The sequence below is a fragment of the Heteronotia binoei genome, chromosome 2, assembly GCF_032191835.1.
Source record: "Heteronotia binoei isolate CCM8104 ecotype False Entrance Well chromosome 2, APGP_CSIRO_Hbin_v1, whole genome shotgun sequence".
In the NCBI taxonomy this organism is placed as follows: domain Eukaryota; kingdom Metazoa; phylum Chordata; class Lepidosauria; order Squamata; family Gekkonidae; genus Heteronotia; species Heteronotia binoei.
The window spans coordinates 19222723-19240772 of NC_083224.1; the positions used below are offsets into that span (position 1 = coordinate 19222723).

Below are 18050 nucleotides of genomic sequence, written 5' to 3' on the forward strand. Positions count from 1 at the left end.
GAAGGAAGGAAGGAAAGACGACGTCTGCTTTCCAAGAAATAATTTAGTCTGCAAAGGCTTCTGTGTTTATCAGCCGATGCTTTATCTGTTCAGCTCTTCAGGTTTGAGGATGCACGTAAGAGCAATAAACGGAAATATAAGAGGAGATTGATGATGATGATGAAATTAACAAAAGTACAAATATAATAGCATATATTTTATTGAGCCATATTTAGAAGAAGAAAAAGAAGATAGAAGATATTGGATTTATATCCCGCCCTCCACTCCGAAGAGTCTCAGAGCGGCTCACAATCTCCCTTACCTTCCTCCCACGCAACAGACACCCTGTGAGGTGGGTGGGGCTGGAGAGGGCTCTCACAGCAGCTGCCCTTTCAAGGACAAACTCTGCCAGAGCTATGGCTGACACCAAAGGCCATGCTAGCAGGTGCAAGTGGAGGAGTGGGGAATCAAACCCAGTTCTCCCAGATAAGAGTCCGCACACTTAACCACTACACCAAACTGGCTCTCCAGTTGAAGAAGATATTGGATTTATATCCCACGCTATACTCTGAATTTCAGAGTAGCTCACAATCTCCTTTACCTTCCTCCCCCCGTCTGAGGTGGGTGGAGCTGAGAGACCTCTCCCAGAAGCTGCCCTTTTAAGGACAGCTGTGCGAGAGCTATGGCTGACCCAAGGCCATTCCAGCAGCTGCAAGTGGGGGAGCGGGGAATCAAATCTGGTTCTCCCTGATAAAAGAGTCCACACACTTCACCAACCTGGCTCTCAGTTTAGGGGATGGGCAATATATAAATTGAATAAAATAAATAATGAAATGTTAGGAGGCAGCTGGGGCCTGGGTTATTTAGGGCTGCATTTCATTAAAGCAGTCCTAAACTGTGATTTTAAATTTCGGTTTTATGTTTTTTTAAAAAAATTAGAATCATAGAGTTGGAAGGAACCCCCGGCGTCATCTAGTCCAACCCCCTGCACAGTGCAGGCACTTCACAAACACCTCCCCCTAAGTTCACAGGATCAGCATTGCTGTCAGATGGCCATCTAGCCTCTGTTTTAAAACCTCCAAGGAAGGAGATCCCACCACCTCCCAAGGAAGCCTGTTCTACCGAGGAACCGCTCTGTCAGGGAGTTCCTCCTCATGTTGAGCCGGAATTTCTTTTTGATTTAATTTCAACCCCTTGGTTCTGGTCCTGCCTTCTGAGGCCACAGAAAACAATTCTGCACCATCCTCAATGTGACAGCCCTTCAAGTACTTGAAGATGGTGATCGTATCACCTCTCAGCCGCCTGCTCTCCAGGCTAAAATGTATTAATAACATACATTTTAAATGTATGTTATGAATATTTTATATTACTATACAGGCCTCGGATTCAGTGGGAGCTCACAGGAGCGCAGCTCCTGAACCTTTCTGAGAGTTCCACCTCCTCCTTCTGAGAGTCCCACCTCCTTGTCCATTCAATAGTAGGTGCAGCTGCATAACAATTCCTGGATGAGCTCCACCACCTATTTTTCTACAGAATGACCCCTGTTAATACATAATATTATATATTAATATTGTACTGGAAGGAAAGGAAAAGCCTAATCAATATTTTAAATAAATAAAATGAATAATAAAGAACAGGCCTTGTTATGAACAGAATTGGCCTTGTTATGAACAGACTTGGTACCGTGAGTTTACTGCACTGAATTCACTGCTTTGCAGTAGCTTTTGCGGGCATCTGGGAAATCGCAGGATTGCCTATAGACTCCATTAAACCGGTTCCTCAGTGGAACAGGCTTCCTCGGGAGGTGGTGGGCTCTCCTTCCTTGGAGGTTTTTCAACTAGGGTTCCCAAGTCCAACCCCAGAAATATCTGGGGACTTTGGGGGTGGAGCCAGGAGACTTTGGGGGTGGAGCCAGGAGACACTGGGGTGGAGCTAGGGGGAGGGGGGGAAATGGCGAGCCGCCCTGTCTTGGAGCGGGCGAAGCCGCTGCGCAGCTGCCGCCTCTTCTCTGCTCGCCGTGGCTGCTCCTCCGAGATGGGCTCAGCCTGAGCCCATCTCGGAGGAGCAGCCACGGCGAGCGGAGAAGAGGTGGCAGCAGCACGGCGGCCTCACCCGCTTCGCCTCTGGGGTGGAAACGGAGGGGGGGTGGAGGCGGGGCGTGGCGAGCCGCGAGTCCAGGTCCTAGAAGGGCCCGGATTCACGGCTCGCCATGCTCCTGGCCTGCCTCACCCTCCCCTGCGCTGCTGCCGCCTCTTGGCTGCTCCTCTGAGATGGGCTCAGCCTGGGCTCATCTCGGAGGAGCAGCTGCGGTGGGCGGGGAGGGGGCAGCAGCGGTGCGGCGCGGCGGCCTCACCGGCTCCGGGATGCGGCGGCTCGCCATGCTCCCCGGCGCCGTTTCCACCCCCTCCCCCGCTTCCGTTTTTTGGGGGAGCGGGGGAAGAGGGTGGAAATCATGGGGTCCCCCGCCAGGGCGGGAGGGTTGGGAAGCCTATTTTCAACAGAGGCTAGATGGCCATCTGACAGCAATGAAGATCCTGGGAATTTAGGGGGAGGTGTTTGTGAGTTTCCTCAGTGGAACAGGCTTCCTCGGGAGGTGGTGGGCTCTCCTTCCTTGGAGGTTTTTCATCAGAGGCTAGATGGCCATCTGACAGCAATAAGGGTCCTGTGAATTTAGGGGGAGGGATATGTGAGTTTCCTGAGTGGAACAGGCTTCCTCCTTGGGAGGTGGTGGGCTCTCCTTCCTTGGAGGTTTTTCAACAGAGGCTAGATGGTCACCTGACAGCAGTGAAGATCCTGTGGATTTAGGGGGAGTGATTTGTGAGTTTCCTGCATTGTGCAAGGGGTTGGACTAGATGACCTTGGAGGTCCCTTCCAACTCTATGATTCTATGATTCCAATTGATTTGAACTCTGAACAGCAACCAATGAGCAGTCTTGGTGTGAAACTTGTCCGCTGTGATTTGGTATGAGGCTTGGCGGGGAGGAGCGTTTCTATTGCATGGATATAAGCGGGGTCTCGGCCCCACCATGTCTTCTTTTTGTATGTAGTTGCCAATAAAGCTAGTTCTGTGTGAACGCAAAGGTACTGAACCCAGTACTTAACAGGCCTCAAAAAAGAGTCCATTGGATCTGACCACCCTTGTTCGTGTGTGCAAGTGATGCTTTCACACACACTATATAATTCAGTTTCAGTTCACTTCAGAGACCATTTGCCAGTGTTTTTTGCCATTTCACATGGTAAAATCCAGTTGCAAAGTGCATTGAAAATGGATTGAAAGTGTGTTATTTAGTGTCATCATCATCATCATCATCATCATCATCATTTTGCCATAAGTTACAGTTGACTTATGGAGACCCCTAGTGGGGTTTTCAAGACAAGAGACATTCAGAGGTGATTTGCCTTTCCCTGTCCCTGCATAGAGATTAAGGTTGCCAGGCAACTGCTGGGGGGCGGACGTGACTTACCAGGAGAAAGGTGAAAACCCAGGCCACATTGCTAGCACTGCACAGGAAGTGACATCATCATGCTGCAGCATCTCTGTGACACTCCGGTATTTGGGCAAAAACGTTAGGGTAAAAACAGCTTCTACCATACAGTTTTGGTCCAAATACCAAAGCGTCGCCTGGGCGGCACTGGAGTGATGACGTCGTTGTGGGGGGTAGGCCCTGGTGGAGGAACATCCCCCTCTCCTGTGAGTCTGGCAACCCTAGAAGCAACTCTGGACTTTCTTGGTGGCTTCCCATCCAAGTACTAACTCATGCCAACTCCACTTAAGTTTCAAATAGCTGACAAGACTGGACTAAGTTTGTCAACCCCCAGGTGGGACCACAGAGATCAGTTCTCCTGGAGAAAATGGCTGCTTTGGAGGTTAGACTCTAAGGCATTTTACTACACTGGGTCCCTCCACTCCCCAAACCCTGCCCTTCCCAAGGTCCGCCCCTAACTCTCCAGTAATTTCCCAACCTAAAGTTGGCAACCTTCCTTGATCCCAAATGAATGCTGGGTAGGGAAATGGCTCTAACTTTTTATTTCCTAGATAGGGTACGGAATTAGAGGAGATGTCCCATAAACCCCATTCCAATCAAGGTACAAAGATGCCAGCCTCCTGGTGGGACCTGGAGATCCTCTGGGATTACAGTTTATCTCCAGACTACGGAGGTCAGTCAGTTACCCTGAGGAAAACTGATGTTTTGGAAGGTGGACTGTATGACATCATACCCCACTGAGGTCCCTGTCCTCACCAGGTTCAATCTCCAAATCTTGAAGACTTTCCCAATCTGGATCTGGTAACCCTACCCCACCCCCACATTCCCCACTGGTGGCCAGGGGGGGGCACTTGGGAAGCCTAGACCAGAATCATAGAACGTAGAATAATAGAATCACAGAGTTGGAAGGGACCTCCAGGGTCACCTAGCCCAACCCCCTGCACAATGCAGGAAACTCACAAACACCTCCCCCTAAATTCACAGGATCCTCATTGCTGTCAGATGGCCATCTAGCCTCTGTTTAAAAACCTCCAAGGAAGGAGAGCCCACCACCTCCCGAGGAAGCCTGTTTCACTGAGGAAACTCACAAATCCCTCCTCCTAAATTCACAGGATCCTCATTGCTGTCAGATGGCCATCTAGTCTCTGTTTAAATACCTCCAAGGAAGGAGAGCCCACCACCTCCCGAAGAAGCCTGTTCCACTGAGGAAACTCACAAATACCTCCCCATAAATTCACAGGATCCTCATTGCTGTCAGATGGCCATCTAGTCTCTGTTTAAATACCTCCAAGGAAGGAGAGCCCACCACCTCCCGAGGAAGCCTGTTCCACTGAGGAAACTCACAAATACCTCCCCATAAATTCACAGGATCCTCATTGCTGTCAGATGGCCATCTAGTCTCTGTTTAAATACCTCCAAGGAAGGAGAGCCCACCACCTCCCAAGGAGGAAGCCTGTTCCACTGAGGAAACTCATAAATACCTCCCCATAAATTCATAGGATTCTCATTGCTGTCAGATGGCCATCTAGCCTCTGTTTAAAAACCTCCAAGGAAGGAGAGCCCACCACCTCCCGAGGAAGCCTGTTCCACTGAGGAAACTCACAAATCCCTCCTCCTAAATTCACAGGATCCTCATTGCTGTCAGATAGCCATCTAGCCTCTGTTTAAAAACCTCCAAGGAAGGAGAGCCCACCACCTCCCGAGGAAGCCTGTTCCACTGAGGAAACTCACAAATACCTCCCCCTAAATTCACAGGATCTTCATTGCTGTCAGATGGCCATCTAGCCTTTATTTAAAAACCTCCAAGGAAGGCGAGCCCACCACTTTCCGAGGAAGCCCGTTCCACTGAGGAACCGCTCTAATGGTCAGGAAGTTCTTCCTAATGTTGAGCCGGAAACTCTTTTGATTTAATTTCAACCCATTGGTTCTGGTCCTACCTTCCGGGGCCACAGAAAACAATTCCACCCCATCCTCTATATGAAGCCCTTCAAGTACTTGAATATTTTTGCCTGTGCCACCAGAAAAGCTTCCACACTTATTTTCCACCTCACAAACACCCAACTTTGCAAATATAAAGAAACCATAATCTCATTCTGGCGTACAGACAGTCTGTGTATCAGCACCACACACACTTCAGTTCCTCTAATCCTTTCCTCAGCTCTCTATAAAACTTCCATCTGCCAAATTTCCCACGGACCTTGGACATTCCTGGGAAGTCCACCCCCTCCTGGTTTAGAAACGAAAGATGGGATTACGTTTCTCCGTATGGAATTCATCCTCCGTGGCAGAAAGAATATGGACAATCCTTTTAGGCTGTGGAAGAATTTGATACACGTTACCCATGTAGTAGGAACAGATGGAGTCGGATGAACTTCACCGCGTTTGTCAAGAATGGGAGATCAGCAATGTTAAGATAGGACATATTCTGACGCCTGGATTGTTTAGGTTCAGGTGGGTAACTGTGTTGGTCTGAAGAATAAAGTTTGAGTCTTCAAGACCAACAAGTTTAATTCTGGGTTTAAGCTTTCAAGTCATCCCCAGTGTAGGGTTGCCAAGTTCAACTCAAGAAATATCTGGGGACTTTGGGGGTGGAGCCAGGATGGGGGTGGAGCCCGGAGCCGGGTTGTGACAAGCATCATTGAACTGATCTGACCATCAGATTTAAAAGGACCGTGCTGCTTTTAGGGTGGAGCCAGGAAATAATGAAGGATGGGGCACCTTCTTTTGGGGGCTCATAGAATTGGACTCCCTGGTCCAATCCTTTTGAACCTTGGAAGGTGTTTTGAGGAGAGGCACCAGATGCTATGCTGAAAATTTGGTGCCTCTACCTCAAAAAAAAGCCCCTCAGAGCCCCAGATGCCCGCAGATCAATTCACCATTTGCACTATGGGAATCAGTCTGCATAGGGAATAATGGAGTGAACGTATGAACATATGAAGCTGCCTTATACTGAATCAGATCCTGGGTCCATCAAAGTCAGTATTGTCTTCTCAGACTGGCAGTGGCTCTCCAGGGTCTCAAGCTGAGGTTTTTTCACACCTATTTGCCTGGATCCTTTTTTGGAGATGCCAGGGATTGAACCTGGGACCTTCTGCTTCCCAAGCAGATGCTCTACCACTGAGCCACCATCCCTCCCCAGTATCCGGCAGATATTTCCCTCCCCCCCACCCTGTGCTTTCTGATAACTCTGAAGCAGAGGGAGGGCCTCCAAACCAAGAGATCCTCTGCCTCACCTGGGGATTGGCAACCCTACCCCAGTGTCGATGGGACATACCCTGAAGTCAACGTTCAGGTGGGCAGCCGTGTTGGTCTGAAGCAACAGAACCAAGTCTCAGTCCGTTAGCACCTTTAAGACCAACAAGTTTAAATCTGGGTAAAAGTTTTTGTGACCTTGCATTGGTTTTTGAGCATTGGTTCCAGTTAAACTGTAGAACTTTGGTGATTTTTGAAACTACCGGACTTGGAAGAATTGGACTGATTGAGATATTGCAGGGATGGCCAACGGTAGCTCTCCAGATGTTTTTTTGCCTACAGCTCCCATCAGCCACAGCCATTGGCCATGCTGGCTGGGGCTGATGGGAGTTGTAGGCAAAAAACATCTGGAGAGCTTCCGTTGGCCACCTCTGAGATATTGTAATAACTTGGGAAGTGCTTTATGATGTTTGTATTGTATACGAAGGGCACTGTTTGTATGTATGCAATAATAACACATCAGTATGGCCTCATTTTGGGTAGGAGGCCATAAGAGTGGAGCTCTGAAACCGCCCCCCCCCCATGTGAGAATTTTTCTGAACTATAAGATTTGACAAGCTTTCTAATATTTTTCCCCACAAAAAAACCAAAATGTATAAAGCAGACAGATGGAAATCTTCATGCCACTGTGGCCTTATTGGAGAAAGTAATTGACAAAGTATGATGGGAGCAATACTCTAAACTGTGGAGTCTTATGAGCAACAATTCTACTTTGTGAGCCAGTGGCATTAAAGCCGTGAGTTACTGCATCAATTAGTTTGCTCTGGAGCCATCCTCCCGGAGCTAAGACAAAAATGTGTGAGCCGGTGGCTAAAAAACTGTGAACTAGCTCACGCTAACTCAGCTTGGTGTAGCTCACACTAACTCAGCCAGTTTGGTGTAGTGGTTAAGTGTACGGACTCTTATCTGGGAGAACCGGGTTTGATTCCCCACTCCTCCACTTGCAGCTGCTGGAATAGCCTGGTGTCAGCCATAGCTCTCTCAGAGGCTGTCCTTGAAAGGGCAGCTTCTGGGAGAGCTCTCTCAGCCCTACCCACCTCACAGGGTGTCTGTTGTGGGGGGAGAAGATAATGGAGATTGTAAACCACTCTGAGACTCTGATTCCAAGAGAAGGGCGGGGTAGAAATCTGCAGTCTGTTTCTTCTTCTTCTTAGTGGGAACATTGGATGGGAGTAATGTTCCCTCTAAGCCAGGGGTAGGGACCGTTGGCTTTCCAGATGTTTTTTGCCTACAATCTCCATCAGCCCCAGCCAGCATGGCCAATGGCTGGGGCTGATGGGAGTTGTAGGCAAAAAACATCTGGAGAGCCAACGGTCCCTACCTCTGCTCTAAGCCATAGAGTCTTGTGAGCAAAAATTCTACTTTGTGAGCTACTGGCATTAAAGTTGTGAGCTGCTGCATAAATTATCTTGCTCTGGGGCCATTTTTCCTGCGCTATGACAACAATGTGAGAGCTGGAGGCCAAAAATCTGCGAGCTAGCTTACACTAACTCAGCTTAGAGGGAACACTGGATGGGAGGAAGGTTTTATGATGACCATTATAATTCAAGAAGCGTTTTAAGGCGGATGCTGAGCTGATACAATCTAGTCCACCTTCCGGTGGTGTCAGGGGTGTGGGGCATATGCAAATAGGTTATGCGAATGACTTGTGCTAATGAGCTCCGGCACCTCTTTTTCTGCGAAATGACCCCTGACCTTAGTACTTATCATAACGTGGGGGTTGGCTTCCGTTGTTGCTGTTGCTGTTATTTGTTTATTTATATTCCGCCCATTCCCTCTTTGGGGCTCAGAGCGGAGTACATCGGTTTAAGATAAAATCGCAATAAAATCACAGTAAAACCAGTCTCAGCATTCAGTAAGGCGCAACAAGATGATACAACAGGATCAGACGACAGCAGATGATTTAGTACAAGATGGTATCACAACACAGTGGTGCAGTAAGACAATAGGGGGAGGCCCTACTTGGTCCCTACCTGGGGACTGGCGACCGATGTTACCTTAGCACCCTGAGTTGGATCTCTGCTGTTTCTGCAGTTGGTTCACTTCCTTTTCAAGCTTCCTTTTTAATATATATTCTGCCGTATGATACAATGCTGTCATTTCATTTCATTTTTTCTTTTTCTTTTTTTGCGCGGTTATAAGCCGCTCCCAGCCATGAGAAAATGCCGGATAAGAGCGAATCTCGTTTGCTCTGGTAATTCCTTATCAAAGTCACAAAGCCGGCGAGAGTGAAAGAGAAGATTACCTACCACCGAGCAGGGGCTTGGGAAATGGGATTACTCAGCGTGCCGTTTGACAGCTCAGTCATAACATTCATTTCGTGGAGCCTCCGGGGGGGGGCTGAGTTTCGACTTTTAATTGGCCCTGCGGCTCGTTATGCTGATTAAAATGATAAGCTGGTGAAAAGCTTTGCCATCCCGTTTCTTAAAACATTGGTCGGGGGCCAACAACTGTATGGATCACATCATCGAGCCAGAGGGCGAACTTTTCTTATGGCAGCAGTTTTAGGGGGAAGTCTTGCTTTGCTGCTTTTTTAAAAAAGCTATTAGATTGTCAATCATTTTTGCAACATTTTTTTTTTTGTTAGCTTGAATCGAAGGGTGCATATGTCCAGGCTAAGGTCGCCAATCCCCAGGTGGGGGCAGGGGATCCCCTGGTTTGGAGACCCTCCCCTGGCTTCAAGGTCATCAGAAAGCAGGGGGGGGGATGTCTGCTGGGCACTCCATTATTCCCTATAGAGACTGATTCCCACGCGCCAGCTACTCTAGGAGCTTCCAGGAAAACTCTATGGTCTTAGCTTGGGAACAAAGAGCAGTAGGATCCAAATTCCTGCTGCCCTGCTCCAATCGCAGGCCCCCTGCTGGTTTAAATGATCCAATGATGTCCTAGCACGGGAACCTTGAACTGTATATAGTTGGCCCAGTAAAGCAGTCTTCTAGTTCAGCCGTTACAGTGCTGTAACTCAATCAGGCCTCGGATTCAGCAGGAGCTCACCGGAGCACAGCTCCTGAACCTTTCTGAGGGTTCCCCCTCCTCCTCCCTGTCTTGTCCATTGAATAGCAGGTGCAGCTGCACGACGATCATAGGATGAGCTCCACTACCTATTTTTCTACAAAGCGACCCCTGGCTATGATCACTGCAACTGTGTCTCCTCATCACATTGAACCCACTATATACCGAGTAGTCAACTAAGGGGTGCCATTTTTCAGTTTAGTTTGTTTAGGGATTTGGGATGGTAACATATGAAGATGAAGAAGGTAAAAATATTGGATTTATATCCCCGCCCTCCACTCTGAATCTCAGAGTCTCAGAGCAGCTCACAATCTTCTTTATCTTCCTCCCCCACAACAGACACCCTGTGAGGTGGGTGGGACTGAGAGGACTTTCACAGCAGCTGCACTTTCAAGGACAACTCTGCGAGCGCTATGGCTGACCCAAGGCCATTCCAGCAGGTACAAGTGGTTTCAGCCAAGAACTGGCCAAGTAGAGTCTTCTTCACAAGTCAAACTGGTGTAGAAGAAAGCCAACAGTAGCAGACAGCTCATGGTCGCTGGAGCACCTCATTATAAACATAACTTCCACTGTACTGGAAGGATTGATTTCCATTGTCAACTTTGTAATCTTTTGCATTAAGCCTGCGGAAGCTGCAGAGAGGCGCCGCCTTCGTCGCTGTCTGCTACTGTTGGCTTTTTTTCTACAGCAGTTTGACTTGTGAAGAAGACTCTACTTTGCCAGTTCTTGGCTGAAACCATTTGGAGGCCTATTGGTCCCAAGAAAGACTGTGCATATTGTAATACTTCACCTCATTTTGTCCTTATAAAGGACTGAGCATACTGTATGACTTCACCTTATGTACATTTCACTGCTTTAAGTGGTTGTTTATGTTTCCTTTACAAATTTCAATGAAAATTTGTTGATTATATTGGAGGCTGGTTAAATCACAGAACCCTTAGGGGCTCCCCTGCTAGTCATTTATCTGTGATTCTCTATTCATATTGGGTTATTTAATCTCCAGGTGGGGGCAGGGGATCCCCCAGTTTGGAGGGCCCCCCCACTTCAGAGTCATCAGAAAGTGTCGGGGGGGGGATGTCTGCTGGGCACACCATTATTCCCTATGAAGACCAATTCCCACAGCGTATAATGGAGAATTGATCCATGGGTATCTGGAGCTCTGGGGAGGCTGTTTTTTAATGTAGATGCACCAAATTTGCAGCACAGCATCCAATGCCCCTCCTCAAAACACCCTCCAAGTTTCAAGAGGATTGGACCAGGGGGTTCAGTTCTATGAGCCCTAAATGAAGGTGTCCCTATCCTTCATTATTTCTAATGGAAGGAACGCATTTTAAAAGTGTGCGGTCCCTTTAAATGTGATGGCCAGAACTCCCTTTGGAGTTCAATTATGCTTGTCACAGCCTTGCTCCTGACTCCACCCCCAATGTCTCCTGGCTCCACCCCCAAAGTCCCCAGATATTTCTTGAATTGGACTTGGCAACCCTAGTATTAGGAAGTTTTGTGTGAATGACTTAAGATGGGTTGAGTTGATTATTATGATGGTGATAGTAGACTGCCTTAATGGGAAAAGGTAGTATAGAAGTGTAAGGTACTGAGTTGTTGTTTTTTTAAGTTCCATGAGTGTTTTTTTCCCCTCAGAGAACACTGACCAAGGAAATCATTGCGAAGTGCTGTGGAAAAACTGAGTCTTAGATCCCTGCTATCATTTCCGTGGGTAGAAATGTTTTAGCCTGTGAGCATCATCTTCCTGCTTTCTGCTTTGAGAGGAGCACCAGATATCTCCCCCAAATTCTGTTCTCTGTCCTCTATATATTGTGATGACTGCTTGGGGTGGCACACAAGTGGGACACAATGGAGCCCATCTTCTCTGGGGGATATCTGGGAACCTCTTATGCTATGGACCCCTGTGTGGTCTTCTCTTGGACCCAGTAAGTGGCAGGACAGTAGGAGTATTGTGTTTGAGATGATAAAATACTCCAACATTTTGATCCTGTGGACACCGTTGGAATTCTGACAGAACATGGTGGGTGCAGCCACAAAATGGCTACCACAGGAGGCAAAGCCAACCACAAAATGGCTGCCATAGCATTCCTTTAGTGAGACAATGAAGATCTTTTTTTAGAAACCTGGAAAGCTTGAAGAGCCAATCAGAAGCCTTGCTGGGAAAATGTGCACTTGGCCCCACCCACTTTCTAAAAGCATTTGGCAAGTGCCAAGAAAGGTGTAAGTAGAGGCCATGGATTGCATGGGTACCATGTCGGGACTCATGCTTCAACCCAAAGAGACGTGATAAGTAAGGAGAATTTTAGTATAGCATTGGGTGGCCAACTGAGCTCACTGAGGCAACCTGACTTGCATATTTAAGAACAGCAGAATTTGTAGAACTCTACCAGTGAAGTTTTCCTTGGTAATGGTGGTAGAAAGTACTGTAAGTCATGACTGACTCATGGAGACCCCATAGAGTTTTCAAGGTCAGAGATGGACAGAGGTGGTTTGCCCTTGCCTGCCTCTGAGAAAAAGCTTTGGACATCTTGGTGGTTTCCCATCCAAGTACTAACTGGGGCTGATCTTCAGAACATAAAAGAAGCCATGTTGGATCAGGCCAATGGCCCATCCAGTTCAACACTCTGTGTCACATGGTGGCCAAAAAAACAACAACAACAGGTGCTGTCAGGAGGTCCATCAGTGGGCCCATGTGGTTAGCTTCTGAAATCCGACATAGGCTTTTCAACCCCCCCCCCCGCCCTGCCGAGGGACCCCTGGATTAGTAGCCTAATCCCCCGCTCTCTAAAAATCTGATAGCAGGGGTAGGGGGGGTGGAACGGCACAGTGTCTCTTTCCCTGCCTGGCTTCAGGCTTCTCCCTTCCTCCAAGTCACAAAGACCCACCCACTGCTGGCCTGCTATTCATTCCAGTCCGGCCTCCCTTCGCGAGGTGCATGCTGGGACTTGCAGTCCTTGCATCCTCTCCGGCTGCCGGGTGGCGTCTCCTTGGGGAGTCTGGACCATGTGCGTTTCTACCTCCGGAGGTTTCAGTCGCTGATTGAAAGGCTTCCTCTTGGGATGGTGTGTCTGTGTTACTTTGAAGAAGTTGGCAGCATCCCCTTCAGAGTCGCCAGAAATGGGGGGGGGGGGGACACATCTGCTGAGCATTATTCTCTATGTGGAGATTGATTCTCATAGGGTATAATGGGGAATTGATCTGGAGGTTTCGGGGGCTCTGGGGGAGCTGTTTTTTGAGGTAGAGGCACCAAATTTTCAGTATAGTATCTAGTGACTCTCCCCAAAGTATCTCCCAAGTTTCAAAATGATTGGACCAGGGGGTCCCATTCTATGAGCCCCAAAAGAAGGTGCCCCTATCCTTCATTATTTCCTATGGAAGGAAGACATTTAAAAAGGTGTGCTGTCCCTTTAAATGTGATGGCCAGAACTCCCTTGGAGTGTCCTGGAGGATATTGATAAAGGTGGCTGAATAAAGCTTACCCCTGTCCTCCTGACTGGGTATTTCATGGAGATCTCCCATCCAAGTACTAAACAGAGTCGACCCTGCTTAGCTTCTGAGATTGGATTTGCCTTGGCTATCCAAGTCAGGGAACTTGCTAACTCTTCTTCATGTTCTCTCCACAGAATGAAGTGGTCTGAGATCTCTCGTTTGGCCCTCCTCTTGTTTGAGCTTCTATCCCCAAATTGTCCCTTTTGAAAAGCCAAGATCTCAATACGCCATTGCAAGAATCCAAACCAGCTTGGGGGAATAAAAGGAAGACAGCCCTGAGCCGTTGGCTCCCCTCTGATGGAAATGCCTCACAAGTTGTCAGGAGAAAATGGCTTCGACTTCACCCAGAAACTTATTTTTTCTAGCACCTCAGACCCAGTGGAGAGTAGCCTTAGTTTTGACATCCCCACTCCCAAGGAGTCTTGCTCTACCCCTCTAAGCAACGGCACTTTATACTCCAACGCCAACAGCCCTTCGGACTCGTGCGCAAAACCTCTCTGCGAGGCCAGATCTGAAAGCAAAAGCCCATACAGCACAGGGATTAAATATGTCTCCTCCGAAGAAGAGGGGCTTGAGTGTGGGTGGGGCGCCTTTACTCCTAGTTGTTTACAGTTCTGCAATACCCCAAAGGGGGTCTTGTTCTTCCTTTGCACGGCCTCCTTCCTGCAAGGCATGACAGTCAACGGCTTCATCAATACAGTCATCACGTCCATCGAGCGGCGGTTTGACCTGAGGAGTTACGAGAGCGGACTGATCGCCAGCTCGTACGACATCGCGGCCTGCGTATGCTTGACGTTTGTCAGTTACTTTGGGGGGAATGGGCATAAGCCGCGATGGCTTGGATGGGGAGTCTTCATCATGGGGATTGGATCCCTGGTCTTTGCATTGCCCCAGTTCACCACCAGCCGGTACGAAGTACATTTCTTACAGGACACGGACATGTGCTCCTCCAACCAGAGCGTGCATTGCTCAGGGAGCGCCTCCAGCCTCTCAAATTACCGGTTCATCTTCATGCTCGGACAGTTCCTACATGGGATTGGAGCGACGCCTCTGTATACCCTTGGGGTGACCTATTTGGATGAAAACGTCAAGTCAAACTATTCACCTGTGTATATTGGTAATCAATGTGTTGAAACTAGTTTCTCCCTTTGTCTCCTTGGTCTTTTCACCTCTCCAAAGAGGTACCCCCGTTGATTGTAATTGCACAGATCGCCGGTACTCACTCGGCAATACGGTTGCCAGATCCAATTCAAGAAGAAGAAGATATTGGATTTATATCCCGCCCTCCACTCTGAAGAGCCTTAGAGTGGCTCACAATCTCCTTTACCTTCCTCCCGCACAACAGACACCCTGTGAAGTGGGTGGGGCTGAGAGGGCTCTCACAGCAGCTGCCCTTTCAAGGACAACCTCTGCCAGAGCTATGGCTGACCCAAGGCCATGCTAGCTGGTGCAAGTGGAGGAGTGGGGAATCAAACCCGGTTCTCCCAGATAAGAGTCCGCACGCTTAACCACTACACCAAACTGGCTTAAGAAATATCTGGGGACTTTGGGGGTGGAGCCAGGAGACATTGGGGGTGGGGCCAGGAGCAAGGGTGTGACAAGCAAAATTTAACTCCAAAGGGAGTTCTGGCCATCACATTTAAAGGAACCGTGCATCTTTTAAATCCTTCCATTGGAAATGATGTTATTGAACCTTAGTGTTTATAATAATATAGTCTCCAGGTGAGACCTGGAGATCTCCCACTTTTACAACTGATCTCCAGCTGGTTGAGATGAGCTCCCCTGGAGAAAATGGCTGCTAAGAAGGGTGGACTCTTATGGCATTGAACCCTGCTGAGGCCCCTCCCCTCCCCAAACCCCGCCCTCCCCTAGATCCACCCTCAAAGTCTCCAGGTATTTTTCAACAGACCTGGCAACCCTACACCCACGGTGGTGGAAAGTGCTATGAAGTCACAGTCGAGTTATAGGGACCCTGTAGGATTTTCAAGGCAAGAGATAATCGCTGGTGATTGGCCGTTGCCTGCCTCTGTACAGAGACCCATCCAAAAATACTGGCTGACCATGCTTCGCTTGAATAATCTAAGTCAGGGCAAACTCTTCTATACAACGATGTATTGTTAAATATATAATTAAGTATTAAAATAATTATTTAAATTAATTAAACCATTCATTCATTCATTCATTCATTCATTCATTCATTCGTTATTGGAATGTATGATGGTACAAAAACCAACAGCCAACAACCAGCGGAGGAAAGTGATCCCAAACTACAGCCCGGGCTTTTCAGCCACAAGGGACATTAAGGGAAAATAATTAGCAACAGTTCAATAAGGGAACAAACCCAAATTCACAACTTGCCACTCTATAAGAGTAACCTTTAAAAATTATCAGATGACTTCTGAGCAGGGCTTTTTTGGTAGCAGGAGCTCCTTTACAGATTAGGCCAGACACCCCTGATGTAGCCAATCCTGGAGTTTACAGTAGGCCCTGTACTAACAGCCCCGTAAGCTCTTGGAGGATTGGCTACATCAGCGGGGTGTGGCCTAATATGCAAAGGAGTTCCTGCTGCAATAGAAACCCTGCTTCTGAGCATGTAGGATGGTCTCTCCCTACCACTGTCTTTGTGAATCTGGAGGAAGGAGGATGGCTTCCCTATCCACATGGCAAAGCTCAGGTGAGAGAGTGGGTGTGTTCACACCAGGGCTTTTAAATTTTTTTGAGCAGGAACGCAGTTCCAGCTGGCTTGGCATCAGGGGGTGTGGCCTAATGTGCAAGTGAGTTCCTGCTGAGCTTTTTCTACAAAAAAAGCCCAATGGTGATGTCAGGGGGTGTATGGCCTAATATGCAAATGAGTTCCTGCTGGGCTTTTTCTACAAAAAAAGCCCTGGGTCACACTACACTAAATAATGCGTTTTGCAACTGGATTTTTACTGTGTCAGAATAGCAAAAATCCAGTTGCAAAATGCATTACTTAGTGTAGTGTGAATGCCCTCAGTGAGAGTGCCAAAGTTCCCAGAGGAGAGCAAGCTGGCTGTGTAGAAAGCACCTTGTGGTTCAAATACACCCTGAAGATACTTAGTAGCACATGTCAAATATCTTCCAAAAGAAATGCAATTCTCTTGGAACCTTCCGGTCCTGCCACGATCTGCTCTTACTCATCTAATTGGCTCTTCAGTACACAAAAGTGAGCATTAGTCACAAAATGCAGCTGTTAGCCAACCTGAGTGCCAAAGAGGACAGTTACAGGCAAAGTCGATAATGGCTTTTCTTCTCATAATCAGCTTCCTCCATGTCATTCATGAGTACACAAATTATGGACAAGGAACATCCAGCCTGTCTTATCTGCAAGTATGGGCAGCTTAGGGCTCCCAGCTCTCCTGGTTCTTTGCCATAGCTCCAATGGGGGCACTTTTTTCTATCACATAGACTGCAGACCGGTTCCCTCCACCACAAAATAATAAGAAGAAGAAGACTGCAGATTTATACCCCGCCCTTCTCTCTGAATCAGAGCGGCTTACAATCTCCTATGTCTTCTCCCCCCACAACAGACACCCTGTGAGGTGGGTGGGGCTGAGTGGACTCTCACAGCAGCTGCCCTTTCAAGGACAACCTCTGCCAGAGCTACGGCTAACCCAAGGCCATTCCAGCAGGTGCAAGTGGAGGAGTGGGGAATCAAACCCGGTTCTCCCAGATAAGAGTCCGCACACTTAACCAAACTGGCACCACCACCACCCACGAAAGAGGCGAGTGAAAGAAGCAGCTTGGCCTCACTTTGAAGCACCACCTCTTTCCTTCACCCAGGTCCCAGGTGGGCAGAACAGGCAGTGTGGCAGCAACCTTTGCCTACCCCTCATTTAAAGACCCCCATGGGGGGCAGGGACAGAGTGTGGGTAGGAGGGGCAGCCTGGGGTGGCAAAAACCCCAACAGCACAACACTACCGGTCTGTGAGAAAATTGTCTTCCACAAAACTGGTTCTGGTGCCAAAAAGGTTGGGAGCCCCTGGCATTGTTTACATGTGATGCAAATACAATTGCCAACTCTGGGATGGGAAATTCCTGGAGATTTGGGGGGTGAAGCCTGAAGAGGACAGGGTTTGAGGAGGGGAAAGACCTCATATGAGTATAATGCCAGAGAGTCCACCCCCCGAAGCCAGTTTGGTGTAGTGGTTAAGCGTGCAGACTCTTATCTGGGAGAACCGGGTTTGATTCCCCACTCCTCCACTTGCAGCTGCTGGAATGGCCTTGGGTCAGCCATAGCTTTTGCAGAGTTTGTCCTTGAAAGGGCAGCTGCTGTGAGAGCCCTCTTAGCCCCACCTACCTCACAGGGTTGTTTGTTGTGGGGGAGGAAGGTAAAGGAGATTGCAGTTGCTCTGAGACTCTGTGATTCAGAGTATAGAGCGGGATTTAAATCCAATATCATCATCTTCTTCAAAGCAGCCCTTTTCTCCAGGGGAACCGATTTCTGTTGTTTGGAGATTTGTTTTGATTCTGGGCGATCTCCAGGTCTCATCTAGAGGCTGGCAGCCCTAAATGTAAGCCCATCCCAATCAGCAGGTGGCAGAAGGTTAGAGAGTCTGAAATGAATACTTCCACAAACCAAACAATTGGCAAATTTTTAGAACTTTGGGAGGGGGGGGGACATTTGATATATTTGCAGACTGTGCTTCTGATGCCTCTCTCTTTTCCACCCCCTTCCAGCAATTTTCTACACGGCTGCTATTTTGGGGCCCGCGGCTGGCTATCTGATCGGAGGACTCTTCCTAAATATTTATACTGATATAGGCCAACAGTAAGTTAGCAAAACATGGTTATTCCTTGTGCACTGCATTT

At 48.3% G+C, this 18050-nt stretch overlaps 1 protein-coding gene across 1 annotated transcript in view; it reads left to right on the forward strand.

The window, feature by feature from the left end:
- Window positions 1-18050, forward strand: part of SLCO4A1 (solute carrier organic anion transporter family member 4A1) — a 61784-nt gene that overhangs the window by 12885 nt on the left and 30849 nt on the right. The window contains exons 3-4 of the mRNA XM_060230622.1: window positions 13355-14337; window positions 17919-18009. Coding sequence (XP_060086605.1) covers window positions 13518-14337; window positions 17919-18009 — 911 coding nt within the window. The 5' untranslated portion in view covers window positions 13355-13517. The remainder of the gene's footprint in view (window positions 1-13354; window positions 14338-17918; window positions 18010-18050) is intronic.